The sequence below is a fragment of the Lampetra fluviatilis genome, chromosome 61 (assembly GCF_964198595.1).
Source record: "Lampetra fluviatilis chromosome 61, kcLamFluv1.1, whole genome shotgun sequence".
Classification (NCBI taxonomy): domain Eukaryota; kingdom Metazoa; phylum Chordata; class Hyperoartia; order Petromyzontiformes; family Petromyzontidae; genus Lampetra; species Lampetra fluviatilis.
The window spans coordinates 4352773-4373213 of NC_136335.1; the positions used below are offsets into that span (position 1 = coordinate 4352773).

The 20441-nt window shown below is 58.6% G+C and overlaps 1 protein-coding gene across 1 annotated transcript in view; it reads left to right on the forward strand.

Annotated features, from left to right (window-relative positions):
- Positions 1-20441, forward strand: part of TNC (tenascin C) — a 145695-nt gene that overhangs the window by 89677 nt on the left and 35577 nt on the right. The window contains exon 7 of the mRNA XM_078881361.1: positions 15623-15800. Coding sequence (XP_078737487.1) covers positions 15623-15800 — 178 coding nt within the window. The remainder of the gene's footprint in view (positions 1-15622; positions 15801-20441) is intronic.

Consider the following 20441-nt stretch of genomic DNA (forward strand, 5'->3'; position numbering starts at 1 on the left):
ACAGACTCACACACACAGACTCACACACACAGACTCACACACACAGACTCACACACACAGACTCACACACACAGACTCACACACACAGACTCACACACACAGACTCACACACACAGACTCACACACACAGACTCACACACACAGACTCACACACACAGACTCACACACACAGACTCACACACACAGACTCACACACACAGACTCACACACACAGACTCACACACACAGACTCACACACACAGACTCACACACACAGACTCACACACACAGACTCACACACACAGACTCACACACACAGACTCACACACACAGACTCACACACACAGACTCACACACACAGACTCACACACACAGACTCACACACACAGACTCACACACACAGACTCACACACACAGACTCACACACACAGACTCACACACACAGACTCACACACACAGACTCACACACACAGACTCACACACACAGACTCACACACACAGACTCACACACACAGACTCACACACACAGACTCACACACACAGACTCACACACACAGACTCACACACACAGACTCACACACACAGACTCACACACACAGACTCACACACACAGACTCACACACACAGACTCACACACACAGACTCACACACACAGACTCACACACACAGACTCACACACACAGACTCACACACACAGACTCACACACACAGACTCACACACACAGACTCACACACACAGACTCACACACACAGACTCACACACACAGACTCACACACACAGACTCACACACACAGACTCACACACACAGACTCACACACACAGACTCACACACACAGACTCACACACACAGACTCACACACACAGACTCACACACACAGACTCACACACACAGACTCACACACACAGACTCACACACACAGACTCACACACACAGACTCACACACACAGACTCACACACACAGACTCACACACACAGACTCACACACACAGACTCACACACACAGACTCACACACACAGACTCACACACACAGACTCACACACACAGACTCACACACACAGACTCACACACACAGACTCACACACACAGACTCACACACACAGACTCACACACACAGACTCACACACACAGACTCACACACACAGACTCACACACACAGACTCACACACACAGACTCACACACACAGACTCACACACACAGACTCACACACACAGACTCACACACACAGACTCACACACACAGACTCACACACACAGACTCACACACACAGACTCACACACACAGACTCACACACACAGACTCACACACACAGACTCACACACACAGACTCACACACACAGACTCACACACACAGACTCACACACACAGACTCACACACACAGACTCACACACACAGACTCACACACACAGACTCACACACACAGACTCACACACACAGACTCACACACACAGACTCACACACACAGACTCACACACACAGACTCACACACACAGACTCACACACACAGACTCACACACACAGACTCACACACACAGACTCACACACACAGACTCACACACACAGACTCACACACACAGACTCACACACACAGACTCACACACACAGACTCACACACACAGACTCACACACACAGACTCACACACACAGAGAGATGGATTCCAATGTGCAGACGTGATGCCATTGCTGGTCTCGTCTCGGATGACAGATGGGGGAGGGGGGGGGGGGCGTGGGGGTACAGGGGCCACGTGTGAGCGTGATGGTGATGGTGGTGGTGATGATGATAGTGGTGATGATGATGATGATGGTGGTGATGATGATAGTGGTGGTGATGATGATAGTGATGATGATGATGATAGTGATGATGATGATGATAGTGGTGGTGATGATGATAGTGGTGATGATGATGATAGTGGTGGTGATGATGATAGTGGTGGTGATGATGATAGTGATGATGATGATGATGATGGTGGTGATGATGATAGTGGTGGTGATGATGATAGTGATGATGATGATGATAGTGATGATGATGATGATGGTGGTGATGATGATAGTGGTGGTGATGATGATAGTGGTGGTGATGATGATAGTGGTGATGATGATGATGATGGTGGTGATGATGATAGTGGTGGTGATGATGATAGTGGTGATGATGATGATGATGGTGGTGATGATGATAGTGGTGGTGATGATGATAGTGGTGGTGATGGTGATGGTGGTGGTGATGATGATAGTGGTGATGATGATGATGATGGTGGGTGATGATGATAGTGGTGGTGATGATGATAGTGATGATGATGATGATGATGATAGTGGTGATGATGATGATAGTGGTGATGATGATGATAGTGGTGGTGATGATGATAGTGGTGGTGATGATGATAGTGATGATGATGATGATAGTGATGATGATGATGATAGTGGTGGTGATGATGATAGTGGTGATGATGATGATAGTGGTGGTGATGATGATAGTGGTGGTGATGATGATAGTGATGATGATGATGATGATGGTGGTGATGATGATAGTGGTGGTGATGATGATAGTGATGATGATGATGATAGTGATGATGATGATGATGAGATAGTGGTGGTGATGATGATAGTGGTGGTGATGATGATAGTGGTTGATGATGATGATGATGGTGGTGATGATGATAGTGGTGGTGATGATGATAGTGGTGATGATGATGATAGTGGTGGTGATGATGATAGTGATGATGATGATGATAGTGGTGATGATGATGATGATGGTTGGTGATGATGATAGATGGTGGTGATGATGATAGTGGTGGTGATGATGATAGTGGTGATGATGATGATGATGGTGGTGATGATGATAGTGGTGGTGATGATGATAGTGATGATGATGATGATAGTGGTGATGATGATGATAGTGGTGGTGATGATGATAGTGGTGGTGATGATGATAGTGGTGGTGATGATGATAGTGATGATGATGATGATAGTGGTGGTGATGATGATGATGGTGGTGATGATGATAGTGGTGGTGATGATGATAGTGGTGGTGATGATGATAGTGGTGGTGATGATGATAGTGGTGATGATGATGATAGTGGTGGTGATGATGATAGTGGTGGTGATGATGATAGTGATGATGATGATGATAGTGATGATGATGATGATAGTGGTGATGATGATGATAGTGGTGGTGATGATGATAGTGGTGGTGATGATGATAGTGGTGGTGATGATGATAGTGATGGTGATGATGATAGTGGTGATGATGATGATGATGGTGGTGATGATGATAGTGGTGGTGATGATGATAGTGATGATGATGATGATAGTGGTGGTGATGATGATAGTGGTGGTGATGATGATAGTGATGATGATGATGATAGTGGTGGTGATGATGATAGTGGTGGTGATGATGATAGTGATGATGATGATGATAGTGGTGATGATGATGATAGTGGTGATGATGATGATAGTGGTGATGATGATGATAGTGGTGGTGATGATGATAGTGGTGGTGATGATGATAGTGATGATGATGATGATAGTGGTGATGATGATGATGATGGTGGTGATGATGATAGTGGTGGTGATGATGATAGTGATGATGATGATGATGATAGTGGTGATGATGATGATAGTGGTGATGATGATGATAGTGGTGGTGATGATGATAGTGGTGGTGATGATGATAGTGATGATGATGATGATAGTGGTGATGATGATGATAGTGGTGGTGATGATGATAGTGGTGGTGATGATGATAGTGGTGGTGATGATGATAGTGATGATGATGATGATAGTGGTGATGATGATGATGATGGTGGTGATGATGATAGTGGTGGTGATGATGATAGTGGTGGTGATGATGATAGTGATGATGATGATGATAGTGGTGATGATGATGATAGTGGTGGTGATGATGATAGTGATGATGATGATGATAGTGGTGATGATGATGATAGTGGTGGTGATGATGATAGTGGTGGTGATGATGATAGTGGTGGTGATGATGATAGTGATGATGATGATGATAGTGGTGGTGATGATGATGATGGTGGTGATGATGATAGTGGTGGTGATGATGATAGTGGTGGTGATGATGATAGTGGTGGTGATGATGATAGTGGTGATGATGATGATAGTGGTGGTGATGATGATAGTGGTGATGATGATGATAGTGATGATGATGATGATAGTGGTGGTGATGATGATAGTGGTGGTGATGATGATAGTGATGGATGATGATGATAGTGATGATGATGATGATAGTGGTGATGATGATGATGGTGGTGATGATGATAGTGGTGATGATGATGATAGTGGTGGTGATGATGATAGTGGTGGTGATGATGATAGTGGTGATGATGATGATAGTGGTGGTGATGATGATAGTGGTGATGATGATGATAGTGGTGATGATGATGATAGTGGTGGTGATGATGATAGTGGTGGTGATGATGATAGTGATGATGATGATGATAGTGGTGATGATGATGATGATGGTGGTGATGATGATAGTGATGATGATGATGATAGTGGTGATGATGATGATAGTGGTGATGATGATGATAGTGGTGATGATGATGATAGTGGTGGTGATGATGATAGTGATGATGATGATGATAGTGGTGGTGATGATGATAGTGGTGATGATGATGATAGTGGTGGTGATGATGATAGTGGTGGTGATGATGATAGTGGTGATGATGATGATAGTGGTGGTGATGATGATAGTGGTGATGATGATGATAGTGATGATGATGATGATAGTGGTGGTGATGATGATAGTGATGATGATGATGATAGTGGTGATGATGATGATAGTGGTGGTGATGATGATAGTGATGATGATGATGATAGTGGTGGTGATGATGATAGTGGTGGTGATGATGATAGTGATGATGATGATGATAGTGGTGATGATGATGATAGTGGTGATGATGATGATGGTGATGATGATGATAGTGGTGATGATGATGATAGTGGTGATGATGATGATAGTGGTGATGATGATGATAGTGGTGGTGATGATGATAGTGGTGGTGATGATGATAGTGATGATGATGATGATAGTGGTGATGATGATGATGATGGTGGTGATGATGATAGTGGTGGTGATGATGATAGTGATGATGATGATGATAGTGGTGATGATGATGATAGTGGTGATGATGATGATAGTGGTGGTGATGATGATAGTGGTGGTGATGATGATAGTGATGATGATGATGATAGTGGTGATGATGATGATAGTGGTGGTGATGATGATAGTGGTGGTGATGATGATAGTGGTGGTGATGATGATAGTGATGATGATGATGATAGTGGTGATGATGATGATGATGGTGGTGATGATGATAGTGGTGGTGATGATGATAGTGGTGATGATGATGATAGTGGTGGTGATGATGATAGTGGTGGTGATGATGATAGTGATGATGATGATGATAGTGGTGATGATGATGATAGTGGTGATGATGATGATAGTGGTGATGATGATGATAGTGGTGATGATGATGATAGTGGTGGTGATGATGATAGTGGTGGTGATGATGATAGTGATGATGATGATGATAGTGGTGATGATGATGATGATGGTGGTGATGATGATAGTGGTGGTGATGATGATAGTGATGATGATGATGATGATGATGATAGTGGTGATGATGATGATAGTGGTGATGATGATGATAGTGGTGGTGATGATGATAGTGGTGGTGATGATGATGATAGTGGTGATGATGATGATAGTGGTGATGATGATGATGATGATAGTGGTGATGATGATGATGATGATAGTGGTGGTGGTGATGATGATAGTGGTGATGATGATGATAGTGGTGATGATGGTGGTGGTGAGTGAGCGAGTGGCGGGGGTGAACGAGCGAGTCGCGGGGTGAGTGAGCGAGCGAGTGGCGGGGTGAGCGAGTCGTGGGGTGAGTGAGCGAGCGAGTGGCGGGGTGAGCGAGCGAGTCGCGGGGTGAGCGAGCGAGTGGCGGGGTGAGCGAGCGAGTGGCAGGGTGAGCGAGTGAGCGAGTGGCGGGGTGAATGAGCGAGTGGCGGGGTGAGCGAGCGAGTCGCGGGGTGAGCGAGCGAGTGGCGGGGTGAGTGAGCGAGTGGCGGGGTGAGTGAGCGAGTGGCGGGGTGAGCGAGCGAGTCGCGGGGTGAGTGAGCGAGTCGCGGGGTGAGTGAGTGAGCGAGTGGCGGGGTGAGTGAGCGAGTCGCGGGGTGAGTGAGCGAGTCGCGGGGTGAATGAGTGAGCGAGTGGCGGGGTGAGCGAGCGAGTGGCGGGGTGAGTGAGCGAGTTGCGGGGTGAGTGAGTGAGTCGCGGGGTGAGTGAGTGAGCGAGTGGCGGGGTGAGTGAGCGAGTGGCGGGGTGAGTGAGCGAGTCGCGGGGTGAGTGAGTGAGTCGCGGGGTGAGTGAGTGAGTCGCGGGGTGAGTGAGAGAGCGAGTGCCGGGGTGAGCGAGCGAGACGCGGGGTGAGCGAGCGAGTGGCGGGGTGAGCGAGCGAGTCGCGGGGTGAGCGAGCGAGTGGCGGGGTGAGTGAGTGAGTGAGTGAGTGAGTGAGTGAGTCGCGGGGTGAGCGAGCGAGTGGCGGGGTGAGCGAGCGAGTGGCGGGGGTGAGCGAGCGAGTGGCGGGGTGAGCGAAGTGAGCGAGTGGCGGGGTGAGCGAGCGAGTGGCGGGTGTGAGCGAGCGAGTGGCGGGGTGAGCGAGTGAGCGAGTGGCGGGGTGAGCGAGCGAGTGGCGGGGTGAGTGAGTGAGTGGCGGGGTGAGCGAGTGAGCGAGTGGCGGGGTGAGTGAGCGAGTGGCGGGGTGAGTGAGCAAGTGGCGGGGTGAGTGAGCGAGCGAGTCGTGGGGTGAGCGAGAGAGTCGCGGGGTGAGCGAGCGAGTGGCGGGGTGAGCGAGCGAGTGGCGGGGTGATCGAGCGAGTTGTGGGGTGAGCGAGCGAGTCGTGGGGTGAGCGAGAGAGTCGCGGGGTGAGTGAGCGAGTGGCGGGGTGAGCGAGCGAGTGGCGGGGTGAGCGAGCGAGTCGTGGGGTGAGCGAGAGAGTCGCGGGGTGAGCGAGCGAGTGGCGGGGTGAGTGAGCGAGTGGCGGGGTGAGTGAGCGAGTGGCGGGGTGAGCGAGCGAGTCGTGGGGTGAGCGAGAGAGTCGCGGGGTGAGCGAGCGAGTGGCGGGGTGAGTGAGCGAGTGGCGGGGTGAGCGAGCGAGTCGTGGGGTGAGCGAGCGAGTGGCGGGGTGAGTGAGCGAGTGGCGGGGTGAGCGAGCGAGTCGTGGGGTGAGCGAGAGAGTCGCGGGGTGAGTGAGCGAGTGGCGGGGTGAGCGAGCGAGTGGCGGGGTGAGTGAGCGAGTGGCGGGGTGAGTGAGCGAGTGGCGGGGTGAGCGAACGAGTCGTGGGGTGAGCGAGAGAGTCGCGGGGTGAGCGAGCGAGTGGCGGGGTGAGCGAGCGAGTGGCGAGGTGAGCGAGCGAGTGGCGGGGTGAGCGAGCGAGTGGCCGGGTGAGCGAGAGAGTCGCGGGGTGAGCGAGCGAGTGGCGGGGTGAGCGAGCGAGTGGCGAGGTGAGGCGAGCGAGTGGCGGGGTGAGCGAGCGAGTGGCCGGGTGAGCGAGAGAGTCGCGGGGTGAGTGAGCGAGTGGCGGGGTGAGTGAGCGAGTGGCGGGGTGAGCGAGCGAGTGGCGGGGTGAGTGAGCGAGTGGCCGGGTGAGCGAGAGAGTCGCGGGGTGAGTGAGCGAGTGGCGGGGTGAGTGAGCGAGTGGCGGGTGTGAGCGAGCGAGTGGCCGGGTGAGCGAGAGAGTCGCGGGGTGAGTGAGCGAGTGGCGGGGTGAGTGAGCGAGTGGCGGGGTGAGCGAGCGAGTGGCGGGGTGAGCGAGCGAGTGGCGGGGTGAGTGAGCGAGTGGCGGGGTGAGTGAGCGAGTGGCGGGGGTGAGCGAGCGAGTCGTGGGGTGAGCGAGAGAGTCGCGGGGTGAGCGAGCGAGTGGCGGGGTGAGTGAGCGAGTGGCGGGGTGAGTGAGCGAGTGGCGGGGTGAGCGAGCGAGTGGCGGGGTGAGCGAGCGAGTGGCGGGGTGAGTGAGCGAGTGGCGGGGTGAGTGAGCGAGTGGCGGGGTGAGCGAGCGAGGCGCGGGGTGAGCGAGAGAGTCGCGGGGTGAGTGAGTGAGTGGCGGGGTGAGCGAGCGAGTGGCGGGGTGAGTGAGCGAGTGGCGGGGTGAGTGAGTGAGTCGCGGGGTGAGCGAGCGAGTGGCGGGGTGAGTGAGCGAGTGGCGGGGTGAGCGAGCGAGTGGCGGGGTGAGTGAGCGAGTGGCGGGGTGAGTGAGCGAGTGGCGGGGTGAGCGAGCGAGTGGCGGGGTGAGTGAGCGAGTGGCGGGTGTGAGCGAGCGAGTGGCGGGGTGAGCGAGCGAGTGGCGGGGTGAGCGAGCGAGTGGCGGGGTGAGTGAGTGAGTGGCGGGGTGAGCGAGCGAGTGGCGGGGTGAGCGAGAGAGTCGCGGGGTGAGTGAGCGAGTGGCGGGGTGAGCGAGCGAGTGGCGGGGTGAGTGAGCGAGTGGCGGGGTGAGCGAGAGAGTCGCGGGGTGAGTGAGTGAGTGGCCGGGGTGAGCGAGAGAGTCGCGGGGTGAGTGAGCGAGTGGCGGGGTGAGTGAGTGAGTGGCGGGGTGAGCGAGCGAGTGGCGGGGTGAGTGAGCGAGTGGCGGGGTGAGCGAGAGAGTCGCGGGGTGAGTGAGTGAGTGGCGGGGTGAGTGAGCGAGTGGCGGGGTGAGTGAGCGAGTGGCGGGGTGAGCGAGCGAGTGGCGGGGTGAGTGAGCGAGTGGCGGGGTGAGCGAGAGAGTCGCGGGGTGAGTGAGTGAGTGGCGGGGTGAGTGAGCGAGTGGCGGGGTGAGTGAGCGAGTGGCGGGGTGAGTGAGCGAGTGGCGGGGTGAGCGAGAGAGTCGCGGGGTGAGTGAGTGAGTGGCCGGGTGAGCGAGAGAGTCGCGGGGTGAGTGAGTGAGTGGCGGGGTGAGCGAGCGAGTGGCGGGGTGAGCGAGCGAGTGGCGGGGTGAGCGAGAGAGTCGCGGGGTGAGTGAGCGAGTGGCGGGGTGAGCGAGCGAGTGGCGGGGTGAGCGAGCGAGTGGCGGGGTGAGTGAGCGAGTGGCGGGGTGAGTGAGTGAGTGGCGGGGTGAGCGAGCGAGTGGCGGGGTGAGCGAGCGAGTGGCGGGGTGAGTGAGCGAGTGGCGGGGTGAGCGAGCGAGTGGCGGGGTGAGCGAGCGAGTGGCGGGGTGAGTGAGCGAGTGGCGGGGTGAGTGAGTGAGTGGCGGGGTGAGCGAGCGAGTGGCGGGGTGAGCGAGCGAGTGGCGGGGTGAGCGAGAGAGTCGCGGGGTGAGTGAGCGAGTGGCGGGGTGAGTGAGTGAGTGGCGGGGTGAGCGAGCGAGTGGCGGGGTGAGCGAGAGAGTCGCGGGGTGAGTGAGCGAGTGGCGGGGTGAGCGAGCGAGTGGCGGGGTGAGTGAGCGAGTGGCGGGGTGAGCGAGAGAGTCGCGGGGTGAGTGAGTGAGTGGCCGGGTGAGCGAGAGAGTCGCGGGGTGAGTGAGCGAGTGGCGGGGTGAGTGAGAGAGTCGCGGGGTGAGCGAGCGAGTGGCGGGGTGAGTGAGCGAGTGGCGGGGTGAGCGAGTGAGCGAGTGGCGGGGTGAGTGAGCGAGTGGCGGGGTGAGCGAGCGAGTGGCCGGGTGAGCGAGAGAGTCGCGGGGTGAGCGAGCGAGTGGCCGGGTGAGCGAGCGAGTGGCCGGGTGAGCGAGCGAGTGGCCGGGTGAGTGAGAGAGTCGCGGGGTGAGCGAGCGAGTGGCGGGGTGAGTGAGCGAGTGGCCGGGTGAGCGAGAGAGTCGCGGGGTGAGCGAGCGAGTGGCGGGGTGAGTGAGCGAGTGGCGGGGTGAGCGAGTGAGCGAGTGGCGGGGTGAGTGAGCGAGTGGCGGGGTGAGCGAGCGAGTGGCCGGGTGAGCGAGCGAGTGGCCGGGTGAGCGAGCGAGTGGCCGGGTGAGCGAGAGAGTCGCGGGGTGAGCGAGCGAGTGGCGGGGTGAGTGAGCGAGTGGCGGGGTGAGCGAGTGAGCGAGTGGCGGGGTGAGTGAGCGAGTGGCGGGGTGAGCGAGCGAGTGGCGGGGTGAGTGAGCGAGTGGCGGGGTGAGTGAGCGAGTGGCGGGGTGAGCGAGCGAGTGGCCGGGTGAGCGAGAGAGTCGTGGGGTGAGTGAGCGAGTGGCGGGGTGAGCGAGCGAGTGGCGGGGTGAGTGAGCGAGTGGCGGGGTGAGTGAGCGAGTGGCGGGGTGAGTGAGCGAGTGGCGGGGTGAGCGAGAGAGTCGCGGGGTGAGTGAGCGAGTGGCGGGGTGAGCGAGCGAGTGGCGGGGTGAGTGAGCGAGTGGCGGGGTGAGTGAGCGAGTGGCGGGGTGAGTGAGTGAGTGGCGGGGTGAGTGAGCGAGTGGCGGGGTGAGTGAGCGAGTGGCGGGGTGAGTGAGCGAGTGGCGGGGTGAGTGAGCGAGTGGCGGGGTGAGTGAGTGAGTCGCGGGGTGAGTGAGCGAGTGGCGGGGTGAGCGAGCGAGTGGCGGGGTGAGCGAGCGAGTGGCGGGGTGAGTGAGCGAGTGGCGGGGTGAGTGAGTGAGTCGCGGGGTGAGCGAGCGAGTGGCGGGGTGAGTGAGCGAGTGGCGGGGTGAGTGAGTGAGTCGCGGGGTGAGTGAGTGAGTCGCGGGGTGAGCGAGCGAGTCGCGGGGTGAGCGAGCGAGTGGCGGGGTGAGTGAGTGAGTCGCGGGGTGAGCGAGCGAGTCGCGGGGTGAGTGAGCGAGTCGCGGGGTGAGCGAGCGAGTCGCGGGGTGAGTGAGCGAGTGGCGGGGTGAGTGAGTGAGTCGCGGGGTGAGTGAGTGAGTCGCGGGGTGAGCGAGCGAGTCGCGGGGTGAGTGAGTGAGTCGCGGGGTGAGCGAGCGAGTCGCGGGGTGAGTGAGCGAGTGGCGGGGTGAGTGAGTGAGTCGCGGGGTGAGTGAGTGAGTCGCGGGGTGAGCGAGCGAGTGGCGGGGTGAGTGAGTGAGTCGCGGGGTGAGCGAGCGAGTCGCGGGGTGAGCGAGCGAGTCGCGGGGTGAGCGAGCGAGTGGCGGGGTGAGCGAGCGAGTGGCGGGGTGAGCGAGCGAGTGGCGGGGTGAGTGAGTGAGTGGCGGGGTGAGCGAGCGAGTGGCGGGGTGAGCGAGCGAGTGGCGGGGTGAGCGAGCGAGTGGCGGGGTGAGTGAGCGAGTGGCGGGGTGAGTGAGTGAGTGAGTCGCGGGGTGAGCGAGCGAGTCGCGGGGTGAGTGAGTGAGTCGCGGGGTGAGCGAGCGAGTGGCGGGGTGAGTGAGCGAGTGGCGGGGTGAGTGAGTGAGTCGCGGGGTGAGTGAGTGAGTCGCGGGGTGAGCGAGCGAGTCGCGGGGTGAGTGAGTGAGTCGCGGGGTGAGCGAGTGAGCGAGTGGCGGGGTGAGTGAGTGAGTCGCGGGGTGAGCGAGCGAGTCGCGGGGTGAGTGAGTGAGTCGCGGGGTGAGTGAGCGAGTGGCGGGGTGAGTGAGTGAGTCGCGGGGTGAGTGAGCGAGTGGCGGGGTGAGTGAGTGAGTCGCGGGGTGAGTGAGTGAGTCGCGGGGTGAGTGAGTGAGTCGCGGGGTGAGTGAGCGAGTGGCGGGGTGAGTGAGTGAGTCGCGGGGTGAGTGAGCGAGTGGCGGGGTGAGTGAGTGAGTCGCGGGGTGAGCGAGCGAGTCGCGGGGTGAGCGAGCGAGTCGCGGGGTGAGTGAGCGAGTGGCGGGGTGAGTGAGTGAGTCGCGGGGTGAGTGAGTGAGTCGCGGGGTGAGCGAGCGAGTCGCGGGGTGAGCGAGCGAGTCGCGGGGTGAGTGAGCGAGTGGCGGGGTGAGTGAGTGAGTCGCGGGGTGAGTGAGTGAGTCGCGGGGTGAGCGAGCGAGTGGCGGGGTGAGTGAGTGAGTCGCGGGGTGAGCGAGCGAGTCGCGGGGTGAGCGAGCGAGTCGCGGGGTGAGCGAGCGAGTGGCGGGGTGAGCGAGCGAGTGGCGGGGTGAGTGAGTGAGTGAGTCGCGGGGTGAGCGAGTGAGTGGCGGGGTGAGTGAGTGAGCGAGTGGCGGGGTGAGCGAGCGAGTGGCGGGGTGAGTGAGTGAGTGAGTCGCGGGGTGAGCGAGTGAGTGGCGGGGTGAGTGAGTGAGTGAGTCGCGGGGTGAGCGAGCGAGTGGCGGGGTGAGTGAGTGAGTGAGTCGCGGGGTGAGCGAGCGAGTGGCGGGGTGAGCGAGTGAGCGAGTGGCGGGGTGAGCGAGTGAGCGAGTGGCGGGGTGAGCGAGCGAGTGGCGGGGTGAGCGAGCGAGTGACGGGGTGAGCGAGCGAGTGGCGGGGTGAGTGAGTGAGCGAGTGACGGGGTGAGCGAGTGAGCGAGTGGCGGGGTGAGCGAGCGAGTGGCGGGGTGAGCGAGTGAGCGAGTGGCGGGGTGAGCGAGTGAGCGAGTGACGGGGTGAGCGAGCGAGTGGCGGGGTGAGTGAGTGAGCGAGTCGCGCTAAGTGGAGCCAGCTGTGTGCGCGGTGCGTGGGAGGTGACAGGTCGCGGGAGCCGCTCACTCCTCGTTACTCACACGCTGAGGGCGAGTGGGGGTCACGGGGGGGGGGGGTAGTGATGGGGGTGACGGGGGGGTAGTGATGGGGGTGAGTGGGGATGAGTGGGGGGTGAGTGGGGTGAGTGTGAGTGTGGGTGAGTGTGGGTGAGTGTGGGTGAGTGGGGGTGAGTGTGACTGAGTGGGGGTGAGTGGGGGGTGTGTGGGGGATGAGTGGGGGGTGAGTGGGGGTGAATGGGGATGAGTGTGGTTGAGTGAGTGTGAGTTAGTGTGACTGAGTGGGGGATGAGTGGGGGGTGAGTGGGGGGTGAGTGGGGGGTGAGTGGGTGAGTGAGTGTGACTGAGTGGGGGGTGAGTGGGGGGTGAGTGGGGGGTGAGTGGGGGGTGAGTGGGGGGTGAGTGGGGGGGTGAGTGGGGGGTGAGTGGTGGGTGAGTGGGGGACACCACAAGAGCTCGTTCATGTCCCGGGGCCCTGGGATGGCGAGGGCAGTGGAGGCCACGTGACGTCCACAGAGCCTGGGCCCCCCTCTCCCTCCTCCCCCTCTGCCCCCCCCCCCTCTCTGCCCCCCCCCCCCCCCACCTGGGTCCCAGCGAGACGGGGGTGCCCCGAGGCGTCCAGAGCGAACTTCGTCAGACTCCATCGCGGGTTCATTTGCCTGCGATGGCTTTTTTTTAATATCGGGGGGCAGAGTGAAGATTACAGAGTCCGGGGAGCAGCAGCAGCAACAGCAGAAGCAGCAGAAGCAGCAGCAGCAGCAGTAGTAGCAGGAGCAGCAGCAGCAGTAGCAGCAGCAGCAGCAGAAGCAGTAGCAGAACCAGCAGCAGCAGTAGCAGCAGCAGCAGGAGCAGCAGCAGAACCAGCAGCAGCAGAAGCAGCAGCAGCAGGAGCAGCAGCAGAACCAGCAGCAGCAGCAGGAGCAGCAGCAGCAGCAGCAGAACCAGCAGCAGCAGGAGCAGCAGCAGAAGCAGAACCAGCAGCAGCAGGAGCAGCAGCAGTAGCAGAAGCAGCAGCAGCAGGAGCAGCAGCAGAACCAGCAGCAGCAGGAGCAGCAGCAGAACCAGCAGCAGCAGCAGAAGCAGCAGCAGCAGCAGAATTCACGATGGGAGCGAGGCAACGTCCCAGATGTATTGTGACGTGTACACGTGACGTGTGTATGATGGGGGTTGTCCGTATAACGTCTGTGTGTGTGTCACTCTCTCTACTGTGTGTGCGTCAGTGCAATGGGGCTGTCGAACTCCGTGTGTGTGTCACTGTCTCTCTGTCTCTGTGTGTGTGTGTCACCCTCTCTCTGTGTGTGTGTCACTGTCTCTGTGTGTGTGTCTCTCTGTCTCTGTGTGTGTGTGTCACTCTGTGTGTGTGTCACCCTCTCTGTGTGTGTGTGTGTGTCACTGTCTCTCTGTCTCTGTGTGTGTGTGTCACCCTGTGTGTGTGTGTGTCACAGTCTAACTCTGTGTGTGTGTGTCACCCTCTCTGTGTGTGTGTGTGTCACTGTCTCTCTGTCTCTGTGTGTGTGTCACCCTGTGTGTGTGTGTGTCACAGTCTAACTCTGTGTGTGTGTGTCACCCTCTGTGTGTGTGTGTGTCACTGTCTCTCTGTCTCTGTGTGTGTGTGTCACCCTGTGTGTGTGTGTCACAGTCTAACTCTGTGTGTGTGTGTCACCCTCTGTGTGTGTGTGTGTCACTGTCTCTCTGTCTCTGTGTGTGTGTCACCCTGTGTGTGTGTCACAGTCTAACTCTGTGTGTGTGTGTCACTGTCTCTCTGTCTCTGTGTGTGTGTGTCACCCTGTGTGTGTGTGTCACAGTCTAACTCTGTGTGTGTGTGTGTCACCCTCTCTGTGTGTGTGTGTGTCACTGTCTCTCTGTCTCTGTGTGTGTGTCACCCTGTGTGTGTGTGCCACAGTCTAACTCTGTGTGTGTGTGTGTCACCCTCTGTGTGTGTGTGTGTGTCACTGTCTCTCTGTCTCTGTGTGTGTGTGTCACCCTGTGTGTGTGTGTCACAGTCTAACTCTGTGTGTGTGTGTCACCCTCTCTGTGTGTGTGTGTCACTGTCTCTCTGTCTCTGTGTGTGTGTCACCCTGTGTGTGTGTGTCACAGTCTAACTGTGTGTGTGTGTGTCACCCTCTCTGTGTGTGTGTGTGTGTCACTGTCTCTCTGTCTCTGTGTGTGTGTGTCACTCTGTGTGTGTGTGTCACAGTCTAACTCTGTGTGTGTGTCAGCTGGACGATGATGACGTGACCGGGCGGCTGCCCTTGGGCCCCGTGGTCACGCGGCTGTGTGTGTGTGTCACTGTCTCTGTGCGTGTGTCACCGTCACACTCTCTGTGTGTGTGTGTCACTCTGTGTGTGCGTGTCACTCTGTGTGTGTGTGTCACTCTGTGTGTGTGTGTCTCTCTGTGTGTGTGTGTCACTGTCTGTGTGTGTGTGTCACTCTGTGTGTGCGTGTCAGCTGGACGATGATGACGTGACCGGGCGGCTGCCCCTGGGCCCCGTGGTCACGCGGCTGTGTGTGTGTGTGTCACTGTCTCTGTGTGTGTCACTCTGTGTGTGTGTGTCACTGTCTCTGTGTGTGTGTGTCACTCTGTGTGTGTGTGTGTGTCACTCTGTGTGTGTGTCTCTGTGTCAGCTGGATGATGATGACGCGACCGGGCGGCTGCCCCTGGGCCCCGTGGTCACGCGGCTGTGTGTGTGTGTGTCACTGTCTCTGTGTGTGTGTCACTCTCTGTGTGCGTGTGTCACTCTGTGTGTGCGTGTCACTGTCTCTGTGTGTGTGTGTGTCACTCTCTGTGTGTGTGTCACTCTCTGTGTGTGTGTCACTCTGTGTGTGTGTGTGTCACTGTCTCTGTGTGTCACTCTGTGTGTGTGTGTCACTCTGTGTGTGTGTGTGTGTCACTGTCTCTGTGTGTCACTCTGTGTGTGTGTGTCACTCTGTGTGTGTGTGTGTCACTCTGTGTGTGTGTGTCACTCTGTCTGTGTGTCTCTGTATCAGCTGGACGACGATGACGTGACCGGGCGGCTGCCCCTGGGCCCCGTGGTCACGCGGCTGTGTGTGTGTGTGTGTGTCTATCTGTGTGTGTGTCTATCTGTGTGTGTGTGTGTCAGCTGGATGATGATGACGTGACCGGGCGGCTGCCCCTGGGCCCCGTGGTCACGCGGCTGGGCCCCTCCGAGACGTCGCACGTGCAGAGCGGCCTGCGGCCCGGCCACGGCTACCACGTGACCCTCGTGGCCACCAAGGACGACGCGCGCAGCCCGCCCGCCAGCGCTGACGTCACCACGCGTAGGGCCCCGCTCACAACACTCACCACTCACACCGCTCACCACTCACCACTCACCACTCACCACTCACACCGCTCACCACTCACCACTCACCACTCACACCGCTCACCACTCACCACTCACCACTCACACCGCTCACCACTCACCACTCTCACCGCTCACCACTCACCACTCACACCGCTCACCACTCACCACTCACCACTCACCACTCACCACTCACACCGCTCACCACTCACCACTCACCACTCACCACTCACCACGCTCACAACACTCACCACTCACCACTCACCACTCACCACGCTCACAACACTCACCACTCACCACTCTCACCGCTCACCACTCACCACTCTCACCGCTCACCACTCACCCCGCTCACAACGCTCACCACTCACCACTCACCACTCACACCGCTCACCACTCACCACTCACCACTCTCACCGCTCACCACTCACCACTCTCACCGCTCACCACTCACCACTCACACCGCTCACCACTCACCACTCACCACTCACCACTCACCACGCTCACCACTCACCACTCACCACTCACCACTCACCACTCACACCGCTCACCACTCACCACTCACCACTCACCACTCACCACGCTCACAACACTCACCACTCACCACTCACCACTCACCACGCTCACAACACTCACCACTCACCACTCTCACCGCTCACCACTCACCACTCTCACCGCTCACCACTCACCCCGCTCACAACGCTCACCACTCACCACTCACCGCTCACCACGCTCACAACACTCACCACTCACCACTCACCGCTCACCACTCACCACTCTCACCACTCTCACCGCTCACCACTCACCACTCACCACTCTCACCGCTCACCACTCACCACTCACCACTCTCACCGCTCACCACTCACCACTCACCACTCACCACGCTCACAACACTCACCACTCACCACTCACCGCTCACCACTCACCACTCTCACCACTCTCACCGCTCACCACTCACCACTCACCACTCTCACCGCTCACCACTCACCACTCACCACTCTCACCGCTCACCACTCACCACTCACCACTCTCACCGCTCACCACTCACCACTCACCACTCTCACCGCTCACCACTCACCACTCACCACTCACCACTCACCACTCTCACCGCTCACCACTCACCACTCACCACTCTCACCGCTCACCGCTCACCGCTCACCACTCACCACTCACACCGCTCACCACTCACCACTCACCACTCACCACTCACCACGCTCACCACTCACCACTCACCACTCACCACTCACCACTCACACCGCTCACCACTCACCACTCACCACTCACCACGCTCACAACACTCACCGCTCACCACTCTCACCGCTCACCACTCACCACTCTCACCGCTCACCACTCACACCACTCACCACTCACCACTCACCACTCACCACGCTCACAACACTCACCACTCACCACTCACCACTCACCACTCACACCACTCACCACTCACCACTCACCACTCACCACGCTCACAACACTCACCGCTCACCACTCACCGCTCACCACTCACCACTCTCACCACTCACCACTCACCACGCTCACAACACTCACCGCTCACCACTCACCGCTCACCACTCACCACTCTCACCACTCACCACTCACCACTCACCACTCACCACTCACACCACTCACCACTCACCACTCACCACTCACCACGCTCACAACACTCACCGCTCACCACTCTCACCGCTCACCACTCACCACTCTCACCACTCACCACTCACCACGCTCACAACACTCACCGCTCACCACTCACCCCGCTCACAACGCTCACCACTCACCACTCACCACTCTCACCGCTCACCACTCACCACTCACCACTCTCACCGCTCACCACTCACCACTCACCACTCACCACTCACCACTCACCACTCTCACCGCTCACCACTCACCCCGCTCACAACGCTCACCGCTCACCACTCACCACTCACCACTCACCACTCACCACTCTCACCGCTCACCACTCACCCCGCTCACAACGCTCACCGCTCACCACTCACCACTCACCACTCACCACTCACCACTCTCACCGCTCACCGCTCACCGCTCACCACTCACCACTCACACCGCTCACCACTCACCACTCACCACTCACCACTCACCACGCTCACAACACTCACCACTCACCACTCACCACTCACCACGCTCACAACACTCACCACTCACCACTCACCACTCACCACTCACCACTCACCACTCACACCGCTCACCACTCACCACTCACCACTCACCACTCACCACGCTCACCACTCACCACTCACCACTCACCACTCACCACTCACACCGCTCACCACTCACCACTCACCACTCACCACTCACCACGCTCACAACACTCACCACTCACCACTCACCACTCACCACGCTCACAACACTCACCACTCACCACTCTCACCGCTCACCACTCACCACTCTCACCGCTCACCACTCACCACTCACCACTCACACCGCTCACCACTCACCACTCACCACTCACCACTCACCACTCACCACTCTCACCGCTCACCACTCACCACTCACCACTCACCACTCACCACTCACCACTCTCACCGCTCACCACTCACCACTCACCACTCACCACTCACACCGCTCACCACTCACCACTCACCACTCACCACTCACCACTCACCACTCACCACTCACCACTCTCACCGCTCACCACTCACCCCGCTCACAACGCTCACCGCTCACCACTCACCACTCACCACTCTCACCACTCACCACTCACCACGCTCACCACTCACCACTCACACCGCTCACCACTCACCACTCACCACTCTCACCGCTCACCACTCACCACTCACCACTCTCACCGCTCACCGCTCACCACTCACCACTCTCACCGCTCACAACGCTCACCACTCTCACCGCTCACCACTCACCACTCACCACTCTCACCACTCTCACCACTCACCACTCACCACTCACCACTCACCACTCTCACCACTCTCACCGCTCACAACGCTCACCACTCACCACTCTCACCGCTCACAACGCTCACCACTCACACCGCTCACCACTCACCACTCACCACTCACGCCGCTCAACACTCACCACTCACCACTCACACCGCTCACCACTCACTACTCACCACTCACCGCTCACACCACTCACCACTCACACCGCTCACCACTCACCACTCACCACTCACGCCGCTCAACACTCACCACTCACCACTCACACCGCTCACCACTCACCACTCACCACTCACACCGCTCACCACTCACCACTCACCACTCACCACTCACCACTCACCACTCACGCCGCTCAACACTCACCACTCACCACTCACACCGCTCACCACTCACCGCTCACCACTCACACCGCTCACCACTCACCACTCACCACTCACACCGCTAAACACTCACCACTCAAACCACTCACACCGCTAAACACTCACCACTCACACCGCTCACCACTCACTACTCACCACTCACCACTCACACCGCTCACCACTCACACCGCTCACCACTCACCACTCACACCGCTCACCACTCAAACCACTCACCACTCAAACCACTCACCACTCAAACCACTCACTCGTCAAACCGCTCACCAACAACAAACAGCAACAACAGCAACAACAGCAACACTAGCGCGACTCCTGTACGCTGCTCTAATCGCTGCGCCACCGCTCCTAGCACCACCGCTCCGAGCACCACCGCCACACACAACCACGATCCTCCATAGAGGCTTCATGACAGGCTGTTGGGGCAAGCGATGTTAGCGAGCACCTACGGAGGCCAACACCACGCCCGGCCGCCTTTGTCTCCCCAGCGGCGATGTTTACACACCGCACCAGGCACTCATTTGAGGCTGAGTCTACCTAGGGGAGGGTGTGTGGGCAGGAGCAAACAAACTCAACCAACAACTCAACCGACCCTGGATGGAGCCCGAGGGTTTTCTTTCTATGAACTCACTCTGTCTGTTGTCCAATTTCTACCCACTTCCCAATGTGCTATCGACCGCAAACTTGGTATACTTATGTCATACTGATGACAATACTATATTCTATCATGAAAATAAAACATTTTAACACATTCCTGCGGAGGGAGCCGGTAGGAACGTTGGGCTGCTCGGTCAATGGCCTGCAGGGTCAACGGCGGCGTGGTGTATTCTGCAAATATGGCCGACTGTGAGGGCGGGCACAAGCCGGCGTGAGTAGGTGAAACGTTGAGTTTTATAAGGGCACCACGGGGTGACTAGCCCCTCCCCACCCAGCCACACCCCTCCCACCCCCCACCCAGCCCCACCCTCCCCATCCAGCCCCTCCCCTCCCCTCCCAGCCCCTCCCCACCCAGCCCCACCCCTCCCACCCCCCACCCAGCCCCACCCTCCCCACCCAGCCCCACTCCTCCCCACCCAGCCCCTCCTCACCCTCCCCACCCAGCACCTCCCCACCCTCCCCACCCCACCCTTCCCACCCTCCCCACCCAGCCCCTCCCCACCCCTCCCAGCCCCCACCCAGCCCCACCCACCCACCCTCCCCACCCCACCCTCCCCACCCAGCCCCTCCCCACCCTCCCTCCCCACCCCTCCCAGCCCCCACCCAGCCCCACCCACCCTCCCCACCCCACCCTCCCCACCCAGCCCCTCCCCACCCAGCCCCTCCCCACCCAGCCCCTCC